Consider the following 21,003-nt stretch of genomic DNA (forward strand, 5'->3'; position numbering starts at 1 on the left):
ATAAGGCAAGGTAACACTTAGAGAATATAGGTTTCAGACCAGAGCATGTTTCCTGTGAAGTGGTAGCACTACTAACACTGCTGTAATTACATTGATTACATGTTGCCTGAAGAAGGGGCCTCAGTTGCCTCGAAAGCTTGCATATTGTAATCTTTTTAATTAGCCAATAAAAGGTGTCATTTTGCTTGACTTCTCACTACTTAACAAATCTGAAATGTAAGGGCAGACTTTGGTATAGTTGTGTGGCTAATGTTTTATAACTCCAGTGGCATATAATTTATTCCCAGTCCTACTGTCAATGCTTGTATGGAATTTGAATGTTTTTCTCATTTTTATTTTAGTTTTTTCGTGGCATTCTAGTTTTCCACATGCCAAAGATTTTCATATTAATATAATCAGTAGCTCTGAAATGCTCATTCATGTAAGAGCGACTAAGCTCATATTCTGTCTATAGTTTAATCTCATATTTTTCACATATCTGAGTAGCTTTTTCTAAAGATATACATTTTTGTATTCCCACATCCAAAGATATGCATATTAAATTAAATTGGCTCTGATGTGAGTAAATTTGGTTGTGCATGAGTGCTCTTTGTCTTCCATGATATAGTGGACCGATTTATACACCTGGTTCAAGTTGCTAAAGTAGACTCAGGATCTTGTGATTCTCAGTTTTTAGCAGGTATTTTAGAAAATGGGTAGAAGCATTTTTATCTTTGAAATAGCAGATGTCTCTGCATTGGCATTTATACATGGTCTCTTATAGCTCCGTGTATCTAGGTTTTCAACTCGTTATTTCCACATGTGGATTTTTCATATTCTCTGTTATGGATTTCTTCCAAGGACTACACTTGACTGTACATCCCAAATACAGTATGTATTTGTTTGGTTGATTGTTGACTCTTTGCTGGTCCCATATGAATAAGAGTGGCATTTGCCTGAATGTGCCAAGCAATGAATTAGTATCCTATCTAGCCTGATGCTACCAGGATAGACTCCAGGCCCTAGCAACCTTGCAATGGCAAAGTGAGTTCAGAAAATTAATGCATAAATGTATTTAATGTTTTTTCTTTTCCTCCTTCTTATTGCCACTATATATTAACATACCATACCATGCAATTTTCTAAACCTATTTAATCCTGAATAGGGTGTTGGGGTGCACTAACATATGTATAATATTTAATTGTTGCAATTGTTAAGAATTACTATATCATATGTTATTGTGTGTCAGCACAGTGGCACAGTAGTTAGCACTGTTGGCTCTCTGCTCTACAATTTTGTATTCTTAATCTGGCCCTGGCAGTTTGTGTGGCCTCTATGTATCTTAGTTTAAATGAAAACTGTATATTGGGCCTTTATGAGAGATGGCTGGTATCCTTATGATGGACTGACATTCCATGTTCCAGCCTTGTACCCAATATTGGGTAATACTTGCCTTTTTTGCAATTACAGCCTAATCTGCTATATTAGTGTTTTTGTTTTATATACAGATTATAGTAACTTTGGAAAATATATATCAACTACTTACAAAAAATATTAAAAGTTTCAATAAATGTAAGAAAATAAATTGGTAAACATAAAACGTTTAAGCAAAGGATATTAACAAAATATCACAAGAATTACATTGGTTACATTTTAAAGATGATAAATCTTTTATTAGTTTAGCAATAAACCATTCTACTTAAATAAGAGGAAAATGTCTGGCTTTCTGTTTCTGTGATAAAATTCTTGCGTTTTTGAATAATATTCTTAGAATGAAGCCAAACAAAAAATTAATTTAATTTGGAACTTCACTCATTCTAGCATAGCTAAAATTTCCATCAGGTACAATGACCAGTGTTGGATGTAGTCTAAGCTGATCTAATAACACACTTACAGGCAGACATACACTCATTCATATAAGACTACAGTAATCCCTCGCTACTTCGCGGTTCACTTTTCGCGGATTCACGACTTCGCGGGTTTTTAAATACAAGTGATTGCCCGCCTATCGCGGAAGTTATGTTCCAGACCCATCAGCAACAGGAGAAAATCCGCGATGTAGAAAGACCATATAAATAAACATTTTTATAGTTTAAGCCTTAAAATACCCATCCCACATGCTTTAAACACATGTAAACTTATAAAACACACTTTGTTAACACATATGATATGTGGATGTCGGGCTAAGGATATGAGTAACATCTCACTATTCTAAAACATTTTAACTTCACGCAAGACAAGACAGTGAGACAGGAAAATAGGTGATGTACAGGCTTTTAAATTATTGACACGCAGAGCGACAAGCAGCACAAAGCCAGCACAAAGTCCACTTCTCCTTAGCGTTCATTCAGCTCCCCACCCCCTTGACAATGCGAAGTGGCAGGAGCGTACTGCGCCTCCGGGGAGGGGGGTTTAAGCGAACATGTGTTCAGCCCTCACACACCCCCACTCCTCCTCCTCCTTCCGAACGCGCAGAGCGACAAGCAGGCATTTTGGCAGAAGCAGCACAAAGTCCATTTCTGCTCTGCTCAGAGTTCAGCTGCCCCCCTTCACAAAGCGAGTTCAGACACATCGACGTCTGATCGCTGCGTGCAGTGTGCAGTGTTGGTCTGCGGTGTTTAAGAATGCAGAAAGTGTTTAAGAGCATAGGAAGTGTTTATAAGAGCGTGGGAAAGGTTAACAAGAGAGTGAGAAAGGTTTATAAGAGTGTGGGAAGGGTTTATAAAGCCTTAAAATATGTATAAATAATAAAATAAATATAGGTCGCTACTTTGCGGATTTTCACCTATCGCGGGGGGCTCTGGAACATAACCCCCGCGATAGGTGAGGGATGACTGTATTTAAGAATCATTACTTAACCTTAACCTAACACACATGCCTTTGAGATATGACAGAAAAATCAGAGTACTGTACTGGAGAGAAACCCCATGCATTTGTGGAGAGAAAGTGCAAACTCCACACAGACATGCATCTGGCCATAATTCAAACCCAGAACTAAGCACTGCTCAAGCAAAATGATGTATTTATTTAACAATTCTAATATTTTACTTTTTTATATTTTTAAATTATTTTATTTTGCATATAAAGCTGGAGGAATTTGATCAAATAATTTATATATAGCATAATATTTATTTCTGTCATAAATGAACTGAAATTAATTACAAACTACGTACAGTAGTTACAGCCTTTTGCAAATAACTTGTAAATAAATAGGTTCAGAGAAAGACAGTTTGTACTCCACCTCTAATTACAGATTTCTTCTCTCACATTTTGTTGGTGTCTCGTCACTTGCAGGTAACATGAAACTGCTTAGAAATGAAGTGGGAACAGCAAATGTTACAGGGAGGGTGCCATACCTAATGATGATTGGTCACCTATGTGCATGAATATTCATTTCAATTCGCACATTCAAGTGTGCTAGATAAGACACTGAGCATACACATTTACACAGATTAGATGGAGAATTTTATGAAATTTAGAAATGGGTGATATATTCCTTCCTTTAACCTTGTGAGATTTTTACAGTTGTTGGTTCTGGCTTTTATGTAAAAGGTGAGAAGAAAAAAAGCAAGCTTTTATTTCCTTTTTAATTATACAATATTCAAAGTTTATTTCAATGAATGAAACTAAAGAGCAATGGCTGTGAATGAAAATCTATATTTTTGCTGTTCAGCTGTACTCAGATAAAAAATCAATGTAAAATGACACAAATGTATCTATGTCACATAATTTTTATAGCTAAATTAAATCTTCAGATTTCATTCAAATTATATTATTCTATTAAAGATGAATATTCAGTGATTATCAGTGCATCAGTTTAAATTTTTCAAGATATAGTTTTATTAATATTTTGTATATTTTGTACTAAAATTAATTTTACAAATGCTGTGATTCCGATTAGACTCATTAATTTTTATATACTGTATGTTGATAATTTTTTCTCATTTTTCAATTATTTGCCAGTTTGTTTTGTTAATCTCATTAAGCTGCCCTGCATAAAATTGCAAAAATCTCCCTGCAAAAAAAATATGGGTTACGATACTTTGAGCAGGAGCTGAAGATGCTTTCCTTGATTATTTATAGACAGTGAAATGTGCTTTTAAAATATGCTTTGCTTGCAGTTGCTTAAATATTGCATGGCCATGAACTGGCGGAATTGCTTACCCCCATTCACTGGGCAAAATTCCAAATGTAATTATCCTTCTACATGTACATGAAATAGCACGTAAAATAAAATGTACTGGAATAATAATGCAAGCCTCTTTGGGGGAAGAGAGAAATTGAATATTAATTTAACAGAGAGCAAATTAAAAGCAGAAAATGAGTAGAATTTGCATCCAAAGTTCTTAAAAATAGTTTTAAAATGTATACATTTAGATCTACTTTAAAGATAAGCTTCTTACAATTAATTAAATGTTTGCAAAACACATTCTGAACTATGTTTAAATTATGATCATTTTAATTATTATCTTTTGCATAAGACTATTATCTTTTTGCTTTTCCTAGTGACAAGCACAAACACCTTTTAAAGTATTTGAAAAGTGTAACATATGTAGTGTGAAAATACACTGATTACTGTAAATTAAGAGTGGCAGCAAGCATTACTAAGTATCCATCTGAATTTCCCCAGGTAACAAGTGTCGGTGGATGTACTCAGTAATCTGTTGTTGTTGTTTGCATCTTTATAGGGTTAAAGAGATGAAACTTATTGACAATTAAATCTCAGCTGTATCCTATTTCAAGATTTGTGGCAGTAATCCTAGTCTGATGTCAGCAGACCTCTTGATCAGCTTTATGTAAATTTGGGTTAGCTGAATCATCAGGTAAATTAACATGCCACTCATTTTTACAGTAGGGACTTGTATATCATTCTGTTGAAGCTGTCAGTGGAGAAATCTTTTCAGGTTGAAAGTTGGTGCTGCCATTTGTGTTGCTGCATTTAAGATATAGCCGTCCTTTTTTCTGTGTGCAGATGGCATGTTTTCTTGTGTTTCTGCTGAATTTCTCAAGATACTTTGGCTTCTGACATACCGGTGATCTGCATATTAGATTAAACTTAGTGATCCATCCACATAGTAAAGCTACCCATCCATTTATTTGTTATTTTCATTTGTGATGTGTGGTTTTCTGAATATGAATGGCGCAGTTCTAGCACTGCTGCCACACAACAAGGAGACCAGCGTTTGCCTCCCAAGTGCTTCCTGCATGGAGTTTTTATGTTCTTACCATGTCTAGGTAGATTTTCTCTGGGCATGCTGTACAGGTTGGGTGGATTGGCAATGCTAAATTGGCCCAAGTGTGCATTTGTATTATGTTTGTGGACTGGAGCCTGTCTAGGGATTATTTCTCCTTTGCACGTGGATGCCTGCTGGTACAGTTGTGGCAAGCGCCCTCTTCTACACAGTGGTGTGCTGGGGAGGCAGCATAAATAAGAGGGACACCTCACACCTGGACAAACTGGTGAGGAAGGCAGGCTCTATTGTAGGCACGGAGCTGGACAGTTTGACATCTGTGGCAGAGCGATGGGCACTGAGCAGGCTCCTGTCAATCATGGAGAATCCACTGCATCCACTGAACAGTATCATCTCCAGACAGAGGAGCAGCTTCAGCGACAGATGGCTGTCACTGTCCTGCTCCACTGACAGACTGAGGAGATCGTTCCTCCCCCACACTATGCGACTCTTCAATTCCACCTGGGGGGGGGGGGGGGGGGGGTGTAAACGTTAACACTATACAAGATTATTGTCTATTATATCTGCTTTGCACTCTCCACCTTGCATTTTTTTTTTACTTGCACTGCGTTTTTATTGCTCTTTAATTAATATTGTTTTTATCAGTATGCTGCTGCTGGAGTATGTGAATTTCCCCTTGGGGATTAAAAAAGTATCTATCTATCTATCTATCTATCTATCTATCTATCTATCTATCTATCTATCTATCTATCTATCTATCTATCTATCTATCTATCTATCTATCTATCTATCTATCTATCTATCTATCTAAACTCCAGCTTCCACATGATTCTGCTCTGGATAAACAGGTTTGGAAGATGGATTTATGGTTTTCTAAATATTAATGATATTACTGTAGTGTTATTTAGATGGGTTATTGTTCTGCTGTTTACCTATACTAGAACAGTTCCTTTGTCTCTTTATCTTTTGTTGTCAAAGTTAACAGAATTTTGTTAAACTTTAGGGAAACTGAATGTCCTCCTGCTATATGTACTGTAGATAACCAATTGTCGGAGATAGATGCCAGTTTAAACTGTATATATGATGTATTTATTTTAATTAATCTCAGGAAATGCTTGAAATCACAGTAGTATGAATATTCAAATGCTAGTATCTGCATGCTAATGTCAGGTGCAGTGTTGATCACCAAAGTGTTTTTTGCCAGTGAATATGCTGTATTCGCTGATGACCTTTTACTCTGAATATTTTTCTGGAACTTTACAATATGGTCGGTTTAGATAATTTTTTTTTCCCAGTGCACCGTGATGCTTTTGCAAGGCCAGCATGATCCCACAGAGCTGTAGCAACCAATGTGCAGAACTTTTACACATACATACTCTTTAAGATTGTTACCGTTCTGTTTTGGGCATTCATGATGTCACAGCTTGATCAATACTCCAGCCCATTCCACTCTGCATGCATTAAAAAAAATTGCAGTATTTTCATTTAAAGAGTACTGTAATGAGAATATTGTGAGTGTTGCCATAGGATGTATAACCATAATCCCTGCAGTGCTGCATGGCTAATTTGCATATTTCATTACTGTAGTCATGTGCTGCAGCTACAATTCAAAACTAGTCTTAAAGGAGCCCCCTATCCAAGAGATAAAACACTCTGACCCTGTGAAATAATAATAATGAACGATTAATTACTGTTTACAAGGTGTTTCTACCTCCTTCATGGAAGAGGATAGTGCAAAGCATCTGCACAATGACCAGAAACAAAAAAGACGTTCCAACTGCACCTGTAGCGATCACTACAAAGAATGGAATGAGCCAGTCTCACACTGCTGCTTTGTCTCATCCGGAAAGTATTCGGAGCATTCGGGTATTCGGGCGGAGTGGTGGCTCTGAGGCTAGGGATCTGCACTGGCAATCGGAAGGTTGCCGGTTCAAATCCCGCAAATGCCAAAAGGGATTCTACTCTGTTGGGCCCTTCAGCAAGGCCCTTAACCTGCAATTGCTGGGCGCTTTGAGTAGTGAGAAAAGCGCTATATAAATGCAAACAATTATTATTATTATTATTCACAGCGCATCACTTTTTCCACATTTTGTTATGTTACAGCCTTATTCCAAAATGGATTAAATTCATTTTTTTCCTCAGAATTCTACACACAACACCCCATAATGACAACGTGAGAAAGGTTTACTTGAGGTTTTTGCAAATTTATTAAAAATAAAAAAACTGAAAAATCACATGCACATAAGTATTCACAGCCTTTGCCATGAAGCTCAAAATTGATCCCCTGATCATCCTTGAGATGTTTCTGCAGCTTAATTGGAGTCCACCTGTGGTAAATTCAGTTGACTGGACATGATTTGGAAAGGCACACACCTGTCTATATAAGGTCCCACAGTTGACAGTTCATGTCAGAGCACAAACCAAGCATGAAGTCAAAGGAATTGTCTGTAGACCTCTGAGACAGGATTGTCTCGAGGCACAAATCTGGAGAAGGTTACAGAAAAATTTCTGCTGCTTTGAAGGTCCCAATGAACACAGTGGCCTCCATAATCCGTAAGTGGAAGAAGTTCGAAACCACCAGGACTCTTCCTAGAGCTGGCCGGCCATCTAAACTGAGCGATCAGGGGAGAAGGGCCTTAGTCAGGGAGGTGACCAAGAACCCGATGGTCACTTTGTCAGAGCTCCAGAGGTCCTCTGTGGAGAGAGGAGAACCTTTCAGAAGGACAACCATCTCTGCAGCAATCCACCAATCAGGCCTGTATGGTAGAGTGGCCAGATGGAAGCCACTCCTTAGTAAAAGGCACATGGCAGCTCGCCTGGAGTTTGCCAAAAGGCACCTGAAGGACTCTCAGACCATGAGAAAGAAAATTCTCTGGTCTGATGAGACAAAGATTGAACTCTTTGGTGTGAATGCCAGGCATCACGTTTGGAGGAAACCAGGCACCGCTCATCACCAGGCCAATACCATCCCTACAGTGAAGCATGGTGGTGGCAGCATCATGCTGTGGGGATGTTTTTCAGTGGCAGGAACTGGGAGACTAGTCAGGATAAAGGGAAAGATGACTGCAGCAATGTACAGAGACATCCTGGATGAAAACCTGCTCCAGAGCGCAATTGACCTCAGACTGGGGCGACGGTTCATCTTTCAGCATGGACAACGACCCTAAGCACACAGCCAAGATATCAAAGGAGTGGCTTCAGGACAACTCTGTGAATGTCCTTGAGTGGCCCAGCCAGAGCCCAGACTTGAATCCGATTGAACATCTCTGGAGAGATCTTAAAATGGCTATGCACTGACGCTTCCCATCCAACCTGATGGAGCTTGAGAGGTGCTGCAAAGAGGATTGGGCGAAACTGGCCAAGGATAGGGGTGCCAAGCTTGTGGCATCATATTCAAAAAGACTTGAGGCTGTAATTGTTGCCAAAGGTGCATCGACAAAGTATTGAGCAAAGGCTGTGAATACTTATGTACATGTGATTTCTCAGTTTTTTTATTTTTAATAAATTTGCAAAAATCTCAAGTAAACTTTTTTCACGTTGTCATTATGGGGTGTTGTGTGTAGAATTCTGAGGAAAAAAATGAATTTAATCCATTTTGGAATAAGGCTGTAACATAACAAAAGGTGGAAAAAGTGATGCGCTGTGAATACTTTCCGGATGCACTGTATATATATATATATATATATTGTGAGAAGCAGCCCAGACACAGACAGACGGACATCGATATATCACCCAACACACGTTTATTATTTACACTATTTACAAAAGTCACTGCACAAACCCAGTGCCTCCAGCACCAATCCCCCAAAGTCCAGTCCTCTCTCTACAGTGCCTGCTTCCTTCAGGCCGCCTCCACTCCTCTCCGACACAACTCTTGTCCACTTCCACATGACTCCAGTCCATCTCTGAAGAGAGGCGGCCCCTTTTATACATGCCCAGATGGGCTCCAGGTGCTTCCCGACACTCCTCCGCGGGCACTCCCCTGTGTGGCGGAAGTGCCGGCTGTGCTCCCGGAAGCCCTCCGGGTGTCCCCAGTCTTCTTCCCCCTAGCACTTCCGGGTGTGGCGGAAGCGCTGAGGTCCAGGGCTCACTAGGCGTTGGGGCGCCCCCTGGCGGTGACCACGGGCCCCTACAGGGTTGAGCTTCCCAGCTCTGTACCTGTGGCCCCCAAAGGAACCAGGGCGGTCACCCCCTCGTGGTCCGGAGGAGGCATGAGCCCTCCTCCTTTCCTCGTACCTTGAGATACGAGTTTAATTCATTCCGTGACTGAGCTCATAAATCAAAATGCTCGTATCTCAAATCAATTTTCCCCAATGAAATTAATTGAAATGAGATTAATTCGTGCCAGCCCCCAAAAAACCACCCCAATTTTTGTTAAATGTTTTCAACATAAGAAAAATGTATTTATCATGAACAAATATTGTATACAAACAAAATAAAACCTAATACATAAAAGAGAATCTAATGAAATAAACAGATGTTGGGTGAGCCGTTTAGCGTATTGTATTATTTTTTTCTTTCACTTCACTTTTGCTTAACTTAATTTTCTTCTTCACTAGTTTTTTTCTTTTTTGCCAAGCTTTCGTCACTTTCATTCGCAGGGCGTTTCAATAGAAACCTGTCCAAGGAGCTTTGTTTCTTCCTTCCCTTTAGAATTTTTCTGAAATGAGTTACGCAAGTGTCATCTCTGCTGCACGACCAGTTGCAACTTTTTCAGGGTGTTTCTTTTCAATAAAGTCTGAAACTTTTTCCCACATTGCCAACACTTCCTTTATCTCACTTGAAGAGACAATCTCCTCCGCCTCTGGCTCCTCTGCGATACCAATCTCCTGCAGTACCTATGTTGCTGCGTCTGTAGTTCCATCAACTCCTCCGTCGTCAGTTCCTCGGAATGTGTGGCAACAAGCTCTTTAATGGCTCGTATCTCGAATTTTGGCTCGTAACTCAAGGCAAAAATCTCAAAAAACTTGTATGTTGGGGCACTCGTATCTCAAGGTACCACTGTATATATTGTGGACCTTGGCCCGGATACAGACAGGCAGACATAGTTGGTTCAAACCCACACACGTTTATTTACAATATTTACTATATACAAAGCTGCACACAACCCCAAAACTCCCCCAAAGTCCAGGCCTCTATCACAATGATGCCTCTCTCTCTTCAGGCCACCTCCTTTCCTCTCCTCCCGAGCACTGTCCTTCTCCACTCCCGACTCAAGCCATCGAACGGAGGGAGGTGGCCCCTTTTATAATCACCCGGACGTGCTCCAGGTGCCTCCCAATAATCTTCTGCCGGCACTCCCCAGTGTGGCGAAAGTACAGGCTGCGCACCCGGAAGCACTCCGGGTGTCCCTGGTCGTCTTCTCCCCAGCACTTCTGGGTGTGGCGGAAGTGCAGAGGACCAGAGCTCTCCAGGCATCGGGGCACCCCCTGGCGGTGACCACGGGCCCCTATAGGGTTGAGCTTCCAAGCTCAGTTCTCATGGTCCCCAATGCCACCAGGGCGGTCGCCCATTCGTGGTCTGGAGGAGGCGTAAGCCCTCCTCCGGTGCTCCTGGGCGTCCCGGCTGGGTACCACCCCCAGACACATGCCAGAATAAATATATATATATATATATATATATATACAGTATATATATACACTAGCTATGTAAGCCCATGCTGTAAAAAGCTTGGGCTCCAAGAAGCTATTGAAATTGTCAGGAAAAAAATTGAAATCGTTTTGCAGATGTGCTCGCTCCCCTTGTCTATCTGCGGCTAAGCAAGTTTCTCTCTCCTCGAAGGTTTCGTTTTGCTGAGGTGCTCGCCTCGTGTGTATTAGCGGCTAAGCGAGTTTGTCTTTCATCTGCAATTTTACTTTGCCGACAGTCACATTCTTTCAGCTTCATATTGTAGCCTCTCACTTCTTTCTTCTTCCTACTAATTTGCAAAAGCTGAAACAACACAATCATTTTCCTGTATGTTTCAGTGCTGACTGAAGGTAGAGCTACAACCGATGAGTAATTGATTGGATTAGATGCAGCAGATTTTAGGGTGTGGAAATAAAGTATAATCGATAGAAGAATTATCATAATCATTTTTAGAATAATCCACTAGCACTATATAAAATGTAAAGATTTGGCCCAAAATAAAAACAAGCTTATAAAGATAGCCACCAAAATAAACTAGACAACATTACAATTAATTGACCTACTTTCACTTAAATTTATATTATTCTTAAAAGTATTCTTTCATGTTCTTTTTGTTGTTTGAAAGCTTCTTCCAGTTTTGATGTTACTGTAGTGAGAACAGCTTTTAAGTGTTCTGTTTGTTCTCATTGTTATAGTCATGATAAAAAATGAAGATTAACTGATAATGATCAATACTGGCATGGTGATGAATTGATTAGGGATGCTTCAATACAAGTCCAGGGGTCCAGGTTTGAATCTTGGTTAAATCGTTGCTATGTAAAGTTTGCTATGTAAAGTTTCTCAGGATTTGAAATGGGTTTTTGTCAGATTTTGTAGGATTCCTTCTACTTGCAAGAGATGTGAATATTGGGTTGAGTATCACTAAAATGGCATTGATGGTATACTTGAGTGAGTTGTGCTATGAGCTGTAATTGATATACATATTACTGTGGATGGATGAAAATAATCATTAAGCTTTAGGGACTTTTTCCAAGTGTTTGCTGATATTTTGTGGTCTGTAATCCTTTTGAACACGTGTCCAGTTTTCATACCACTTTTTCATGACACTGAGACACATCTGCTATATCTAAAGAGTCATATCAGTGCCTTGAGACACATGTGACTTCTTTCTAGTTTTTTAACTAGAAGTTTTGTAACTGAAGAAAAGATTCCTTTGAACTTCAGATGCTTAGATACATTTCTTATCTTGGTGTGCTGATGCCAGAGCAATTTCCAGTGTTACAGTCTATCGTACAGTATTGTGTTGTGGGGAAATTGATAGATTTCCATCATTACAGTAGACTTGTACAGTTCATGGTTTGTGATTCTGTTCTATTCTCCTTATAGATGGATGAGATTAAATTAAAAGACAGAACAATCTGCACACTGGAAAGAGAGTTGGGAGTCCAGGCAGGGCAAGCTGAAAGACTCCAGCTCCAAAAAGATGCTTTAGATGAACAACTTGTCCAATTCAAAGAGGCTGAGCGACATCTGGGTAGCCCAAAACGGGAGCTTCCATTTGCAAGTGGTGCAGGAGATGCTTCAGATCATTCAGGAAGCCCTGTAAGCACTTTCAACTGATTTTATATTAAATCCAGCAGCAAAATCTTGATAAACCTGACTGTAGTTTTAGAGAAAGAGCACCTTTCAAATAATTTTGCAAAGGTCACTTTGTCAAAATACAATTTTTATGTTTTTTAAAGTAATGTTTATATTTAAGAATGGAACAGAATATGTCAGTTGGGTGGGGTTCTGAGATAAAGTCCTCAATAGCTCAACTCACAATTTAGCTTATTAAGTTTTAGAAACTATGCTGAGGTATTTTGTAGGAAGAAAGGTTGTGGCAGTGTCGGGTGTGAAGGTCACTAATCATTAGTCATTCTGTCCATAAGGTGCTTCCATGTTGTTAGACAGTGGCACCTGGGAAATAACACTTTAGGATAATAAAAAACAGAGACAGAAAAAATAACTTATCAAATACAGGCTAACCTTTTTAATTTAAGGTAGATACCCGTCATATCAAGTTAAAAAAAATCTCTTAAAGCATCAGTCTGATTTGTTCTGTCTCTACAAGACCTGAACTGAATTTGGAAAAGGATTATAAAATTTACTACAGTTCACCAAAAGGCTCAATATGTTCACCCATGAGCTTATTATCTGATACAGCACTGCAATCTGACAATTCACTCTGAGATGATAAACCTTTCCAGTTCAGAGCTTTAAAAACCATTATTAATTTTTAAATTCTTTAGAGTAATAAAAGAAATCATACTTAACAATTTGCAAATTTCTCCTTTTTTATCCAGCATTATTTTGTACTTAACAGTTAGTGCTCACTTGGCATTTCATTTATAGTAGTTATTCTGCTACTTTGGCAATGAGTTTTAGAAAAATACTTAGTGAAGATGCCCAGAGGACTATTTTGGGAGAATTTTCAAGGATTTAGCAAGCGCAAGTTCACATGACCTGTTATACTTCATTCCAAATCCTCTGAGACAAATAAATAGCATATATTTTTGTAAGCCTTACAATGTGTGTGAAGTCACAAAGAATTAAATTGCTGCAACTTAAAATGAAACATAATAACTTGCAAAATGCTTTTGTATTTCTTTTTCATTAATACTGAACTTCGCTTATTGCTGTGTGGAAATGCTGTGTATAACTATGCCATATTGCTGCTTCTGCCTTAAGTTGCTAAAATATTAAATGAGCTTTGGTTTCTAAATGATTTTCATATGTCTGTGACATATGCTACATTTTTCATTGTTGGCTCTCATCAAGATTTATTTTAAAATGTTGCCTGTTTTTTTTGTGTGTGTGTGTTAAGTTATAGACAAACAAACAAGCTTATGTATGCAAAGGATGCCTCTCCTGCACCTACTGTATATGGAATACTCAAAATGAAGAAGCTGTTTTTTGCAGTTATTTTTAAATAAGTTCTTATCTGTTATTAAAGCATGCAGAAAAGAAGAGTAAAATGCAAATTAAAATCTATAGAAATGTATTTTTACTTAATAAGACCTCCAAGAAACATGCCATTATTTAAATCCTAATTATTTAAAAATTTTCTTGCAAATAATTAGTTCACAAACTACATCTTCATGGCCATAATTCAGCAGTTGACTAAACATAGGCATTTGTGATATTGCAGTCTGGCTAAAGTCTAATCAGCATTTATAAAGGAATAGGCTGTATCATCTATTACAGCTCACAGCTGTGAGTACATTTATCGTGTACATTCTTGTATTTATTATTTATTTATTTTGTTTGGTAAAGTTTTTTTGGTTAGTATCACTGTTAAAATAATAAGTTGTGTCAGATAGCAGTTATTTGAATGGTCCTATTTATCTATCAATATTTGCATGCTTCTCTAAACAAATATTTATTATATTACCATCATTATTATGCATTTTTATTGTGGCTGTGCACTTTATATATAATTATTTTAGCTTATTATTCTTTACTTTTTGTTGTTGCTTCTCTTTATTCAATCGTCTTTCTACAAATACAGGCATAGTTAACATTTACTCTATTGTCTGGAAATGGGCACAGATGAATCACAAGGTGTTTGTGTTTTTTTTGCTCTTGCAGGTGGTGGGGCTGTACCAGCAAACATTTAATCACAGTGATGTTCAGTTATTTGCAGTTGTTCTTTGTTTTAGGAACAGCAGTTGGATGAAAAAGATGCCCGCCGCTTCCATCTTAAAATTGCTGAACTGAGTGCAATTATTAGAAAATTAGAAGATCGTAATGCTCTTCTATCCGAAGAAAGAAATGAACTGGTAAGAAATATATACATATCTGTACATAAAATACACATATTTAGAACACACGTAGTAATAGAAAAAAAAGTATAATTTTACCAAATAAATGAAGATTGTCCAATAAATTAATCAATAGCTTTACAGAAATCTGCTAGTCATCTTTTATAGATTGTTTATAAGGTAGATTCCAGAAGAAAGACAAACCACAGGTCATCAGTTAAGCCTCTCACCCCCTTGGCGCAGCAACCCCTTGTACATGTGGGAATGCAGCTCTTATACTGTATATGCTATTGCCCTTAACTGTTAAGTAGTTAATTCAGGTCAAGCTTATGCCTTCTTCTTAACCAATAGTTGGATTACATAAAGTGTTGAGGCATATGATAAAGATGTCTTCATAAAACACTGCATTTCTGTTTGTAACACTCTGAACAAGTTATACTGTATTATCTAAAGCAATTATTTATTTAATTGGGTTTTGCTTAATTTATTGCATTAAATATATGTAACATACATTAGAAAAACACAAAAAAAATTATGGGGGAGTTCTTTAAATGCAAAATGTGAAATCAGTTTAATTTCAATAAATTATGAATTATATCCATCTTCATCTGTGTTTTATCTTATCCTTGCAAAAATATGTTATCATTTGAAATCATAATTGGCCTAATATCTGTTTATTTAAGTATCCCAGACTACTATCTACGATGTATAAAGTTTGCAGGTTTGTTTGTGTTGCACACTTTCTAGTAACCCCATCCCACTTAAAATTATTTTTTTACATTGTTTGCTTTGCACCTTAGTAATAGCAAACCTTTACTTTAGCCTTGAAAGCCTTAGTTTCTTAAGCAAAGAATTTTTGTATAACATTTGACAATAACATTTCATTTCTGTTATGTTATTGTCAAGATTCTTATTGAGAAAATAACTAATGATAAATTAACATATTCAGTGCTCACACCCTAAAATACAATTTGTTAATGCTTCAGTAAATTAGGTTACATAGAACCTATAAATGTGTATATTATTTCAGTATACTATACCACAAGTTTTTAAAATATTAAGGTATATTTTAAAAATATTTTTCCAATAAATCTTTCTCATTAAATATGCTCAATAATTTTTGATAATATAGTTTTTTTCAAGTTAACAGTGAGCTATCTTCATTGACCTTGAAATTAAAAACAAGAAATACTTTAAAATTTATGTTTAATTTCACAAAATTGGAAATACATAAGGAAGCTGTTCGTCTTTCTTTAAAATTATATTGTTCTTGTTATTAAAAAAAAACTGTTCTTGATTTTAGTTATTATTGCGATGAATAATGTAGCAGCCTACTCCAGGTTTGTATGTCAGGTAAAAAGACAGATTAACTAATTGATGTGAATGTATGAAATCGTTATTAAGAACCTCTGATAAAAGAAAGCCCTAATAGCTAAAGTGACTTCTTTTATTTTCTACAACTCCTTCATTCCAGCAAAATCAGTAGGTGGCAGGTACTAACCTAGGAACAGGAATTTCACTCATATCAGACCAGTTTAACATACAGTGCACATCTTTGTGAAATATGAGAAAACTTGAGTATTAAGAAGGAATGTGAAACTCTGCATAGTATGGTCTTCAAATTGAGCTTTAGAGTTAAGAGGCATCTTCTCTAACCACTCTAATGTCACTTATTCTAAAAACCACATAGGGCACTGACCTAAATACAAAAAACACAGTAAGATCAGCCTGAGAATATCATAGACAGTTATATACTAAAAGTCATTGGTATAGCTGTATGTGCAAATTACCCTACATTACCTACATTTTAATTATACAATTAAGACTAATGAATACAAATTAATTCAAATTAATAAAGTAATATCAGATTCTTAAAATTCATTGCTTCTAGTGAATAACTAGGTCACCTTTGTTGAATCTCGCATGATTATTTGTGGATAAAACATGAATTATATTAGTTACACTTATTACAGTGAGCATGCCCAAACGGTAATAAGCTTATTCTTTTTTGTTTTTTTCTGTTCTTAGCAGCTGTCTATTTTTCATTTCAACCTCTCTGTCGCTGTTTAGCTCAAACGTCTTCGTGAAGCTGAGAGTCAGTATAAACCGCTATTGGATAAAAAAAGGCGACTCAGCAGAAAGAATGAAGAGCTGAATCACTCTCTACGTCGAATGGAAAACAAACTGAAATTTGTCACCCAGGAAAATTTGGAAATGGTTTGTTTTTATGTTGCTTCTTTGTGCATGCCTATAATGGCTAGCGTTTAGACGCTTCTATATGTGACTGGATCTTCAGGACATTTTTAAATGCCAAAGTATAGTTTTACTGTATGCTTTTAAATATGTTAAATTGAAATATTAAAACAACAAATATATGTATATTTATAAAATATCAGCTTTTAAATATGTTGTCCAATTTTATATTATATTTTCCATAGTAGTCAAAAAATAGAATGGAACAATTATTAATATGGAGAAACAGATGGTTAGTTTGAACATTGTTTTAGTAACTCTGAATGTACGGTATAAAAAGTATATGTCAATTAACATACATTTTCCACCATATAAAACCTACGATTATAGCATACAGTTACAGGTTTAAGTCTGTTTCTTTTCTTTCACAACTGTGAATCAGTAGTGTATCAAGTATAATTAAGTTTCTTTGATTTATTACTGGTCCAGAGGGAAAGAGTTGGAACAATTAGACGGCCCAGCTCCTTAAATGACCTCGATCAAAGTCAAGAAGAAAGGGAGATAGAATTTCTGAGGCTACAAGTTATTGAACAGCAAAATATTATTGATGATCTTTCAAAGGTAGGCTCATTGTTTGTGCATTACTTTGCAGTGGTGAATTCAGTACTGTAATCTGTGAATTTTAATTCAGACATGTAACTAATTCAACATCTGACCTTTTTTTAAAGAATAAAAATATGTACAACTTTCATGTGTAGCCTAAGATTTGTCTCTGCAGTTGTTTGTCATGCTAAACTAACATTTTCAACTCAGAGTGTTGTCAAATTTTGCTGACATTGTTTTTATGTAATAATATCAAATGATAATAATAAAATAATAATAACAAAAGATTTATTACTGTTTATAATGTGTGCAGTGTCTTCAAACAATGGACGAGACAGTATCATGACCCTGCTTCTTTACATGACAAATGTGTGCCCCAAGTTTGGAGTTCTGTGTGTGAAATGATACAGTATATGTATATTTTTTTACATTTTGTTATTTTGTGGACGAATTTTGTTTGTGGTCACCATTCAGTTTATGTCTTTTATTTTTTGAGGCACGGTGACACAGTGGATAGCACTGCTGCCTCACAGGTCAGATCACATTTTTGGCCACAATCATCAATCAGTTCAACATAGTTGACAGATGCTTCCCTAGCTCTCAGGGACAATTAAAAGACCACTGCACCATTGTAATCAACTCTGAACTAGTCCAATTGCTCCTTCCCCATTGACAGCAATGCATTTTGCAGAGTTTGTTGAGGTTCGCTAACATTTCTGTGATTATGCTGAACTCACAAAGAAGAAATCTCCGCAGGGTTCACTCATCACTAGTTAAACATTATAAAACGCTGGTGTCAAATTTAAAAGCAATGTGTTTAATGAAACTGATATCGAGAATGTGAAATTAGATGCCAACATGAGTGATGATAAAATAAGTAAACAAGTGTCAATTTCCTCAACAAATACAAGCATCAAGGCAGTCATTTACATTATATTATATAGTATTTTATTGAATTTCCTTTTTTTTTTTTAAAAAAATTGTATTTACTAGCTAAGAAATGTATACCGAATTATATAGTGGTATGCCTAAATAACGTTCAATTAACATACATTATTGTACAGGGTGGTCCAGATCTAATTATGCAATTATTGCATTGCATTAAAAGTTGCATGGTTGAATCTGGACCACCCTATATAAAATACTATGTCTGTTGTTATAAATTTTGAATGTATACTGCAATGATAAATTTAAAATTCAGTGCTGTCAGTGAGGTAACTTTGTTTGTTTGAATTTTAACTTATTTAAAGGAACTGAAATTGTTAATTTCAAAATACTGCAAATAGCTTTCTAGTCATAAGTACCACAACATTTTTCTTTCTTCCTTTATCATTTACATTCTTCAAGAAACTTATCTACAGATTTTTTAAATACTAAGTATGTTTACACAGAAATTAATATCCATTATTTCAATTATACATTGCCTTCAGAAAGTATCCAGACCCCTTCACTTTTTATACATTTTGTTATGTTGCAGCCTTATGCTAAAATTATATAAATTCAATTTTTTTCATCAAGCAACACTCCACACCCCAGAATGACAAAGTGAAAATAAAATTTTAGAAATATTTGCAAATGTATTAAAAAAAATATATATCACATTGATCCTGCACTTCATTGAAGCCCCTGTGGAAACAAGTACAGCATGGAGTCGTCTTGATGGTGATGCAACAAGCTTCGCACACCTGGATATGGGCATTTTTCTGAATAGGTCCTCTTAAGCACTGTAAGCTTGGATGGAGACATTCGGTGAACCGCTATTTTCAGGTCTCTCCAGGGATATTTAAATGTGGTTCAAGTCCAGGTTCTGGCTGAGCCTCTTAAGAACATTCACAGAATTGATCCTTAGCCAAGTGTTATATTTTGTTTTGTGCTTAGGATCAAATCGAACCTTTGGCCCAGGCTAAGGTCCAGAGTGCTTTGGAGCAGATTTTGATTAAGGATATCTCTATACTTGCTCTTTTCAGCTCTCCTCAACCATGATTAATCTCCCAGTTTCTGCCACTTAAAAAGAATCCCACAGCATGATGCTGCCACCTCCACTGCCTTATTTGAAATTTTATTATGCAGGGAATGAGCCATACCCGGTTTCCTCCAGGCGTGATGTTTAGAATTGAGGGATGCAGTTCAATCTTGGTTTCATCAGACCAGAGAATCTTGTTTCTCATAGTCTAAGAGTCTTTTAGGTGCCTTTTGAAAACTTCTAGTAGACTTGTAATATGTTGTCTGGCCACTCTGCCATAAAGTTCATGTTAGTGCAATATTGTGGTGGTTGTCTTTCTGGAAGTTTCCCCCAACTCCAAGTGTTTGCAGACATTTTTTGTGCCTTCCCACCATAGGTGGACTCAAAACAAAGTGCGGAAACATCTCATTGGTGATCAATAGAATACTTAATACTTGTGTCAATGTGATATTTCATTTTTATTATTTTATATATTTTATATTTTGTATACCCCGTGTCTGCGTGGGTTTCCTCCGGTAGCTCCGGTTTTCTCCCACAGTCCAAAGACATGCAGTTTAGGTGCATTGGCAATTCTAAATTGGCCCTAGTGTGAGCTTGATGTGTGTGTGTGTGTGTGTGTGTGTGTGTGTGTGTGTGTGTGGGTGTGTGTGTGTGTGCGCCCTGCAGTGGGTTGGCACCCTGCCCGGGGTTTGTTTCCTGCCTTGCGCCCTGTGTTGGCTGGGATTGGCTCCAGCAGACCCCAGTAACCCTGTAGTTAGGATATAGCGGGTTGGATAATGGATGGATGGATTGATATTTTGTATAATTTGCCAAAAATTCCTAAATTCGTATTTTTGCTTTGTCATTCTTGGATACTGAGTGTTGTTCAATGTAGGAAAAAATTAATTTAAATGATTTTAACATACGGCTACAACATAAGAAAAAGTGAAAAAAGTGATGGGATTTGAATATTTTCTGAAGGCACTGTAAGCAGTTTGTTTTTCAAAAATATATTGAATCAAAAATTTATCACAATAAATATATCTAATAGTTCAGAATTAGTGTGGTGCTTTATTTGGAATATTTTCAAAACTTTATGAAAATATATGATTGTGTTAATTCTGTTTATGGTTAGGATTTGCAGAATGTACTGTTCCTTCTGTTCAACAAGTGACTAGATGTCCCTACCAAATACAACAGTATTTAAAAAGATATTTGTGAGGAAACTAAGGAAAATTGTGTTATCTGAAGTTTTTCAGACCAGCATGGCCCAAATGACCAGAATTTTTCACAAGAATTTTTACCACATATTCATCTGGACATTTAATGCATTTTGTGGCATGTATTTGCAGCTTGTCTTTCTTGGAAGTAGTAAGAAGTCAAGCAAAATGACACCTTTTATTGGCTAAATAAAAAGATTAAAATATTCAAGCTTTCGAGGCAACTCAGGCCCCTTCTTCAGGCAAGATGTAATCAAAGGAAAGAAAAAAATAGTAGCTGGAAAAGCCTACAGGGAATATAGCTAGACTGAATGAAAAAAGTGTTTATTGTAACCTTTGCTTTCTCCCAGTCTTTGCAAAATTAATGACATTAATTGGAGCACATATCAGGTAGTCAAGCAAAACAAAAAATACAGAAAAAACGAGACACTGTGACTGATGGT

At 36.8% G+C, this 21,003-nt stretch overlaps 1 protein-coding gene across 5 annotated transcripts in view; it reads left to right on the forward strand.

Annotated features, from left to right (window-relative positions):
* jakmip3 (Janus kinase and microtubule interacting protein 3) overlaps nucleotides 1-21,003 on the forward strand; it is a 163,117-nt gene that overhangs the window by 79,556 nt on the left and 62,558 nt on the right. For 3 of the 5 annotated variants that reach the window (XM_051922980.1, XM_051922982.1, XM_051922981.1), the window contains exons 5-8: nucleotides 12,186-12,401; nucleotides 14,501-14,620; nucleotides 16,673-16,819; nucleotides 17,285-17,416. In XM_051922980.1, coding sequence (XP_051778940.1) covers nucleotides 12,186-12,401; nucleotides 14,501-14,620; nucleotides 16,673-16,819; nucleotides 17,285-17,416 — 615 coding nt within the window. The remainder of the gene's footprint in view (nucleotides 1-12,185; nucleotides 12,402-14,500; nucleotides 14,621-16,672; nucleotides 16,820-17,284; nucleotides 17,417-21,003) is intronic. The other 2 variants (XM_051922983.1, XM_051922984.1) reach the window with 2 other exon arrangements.

The sequence above is a fragment of the Erpetoichthys calabaricus genome, chromosome 2 (assembly GCF_900747795.2).
Source record: "Erpetoichthys calabaricus chromosome 2, fErpCal1.3, whole genome shotgun sequence".
Classification (NCBI taxonomy): Eukaryota; Metazoa; Chordata; class Cladistia; order Polypteriformes; family Polypteridae; genus Erpetoichthys; species Erpetoichthys calabaricus.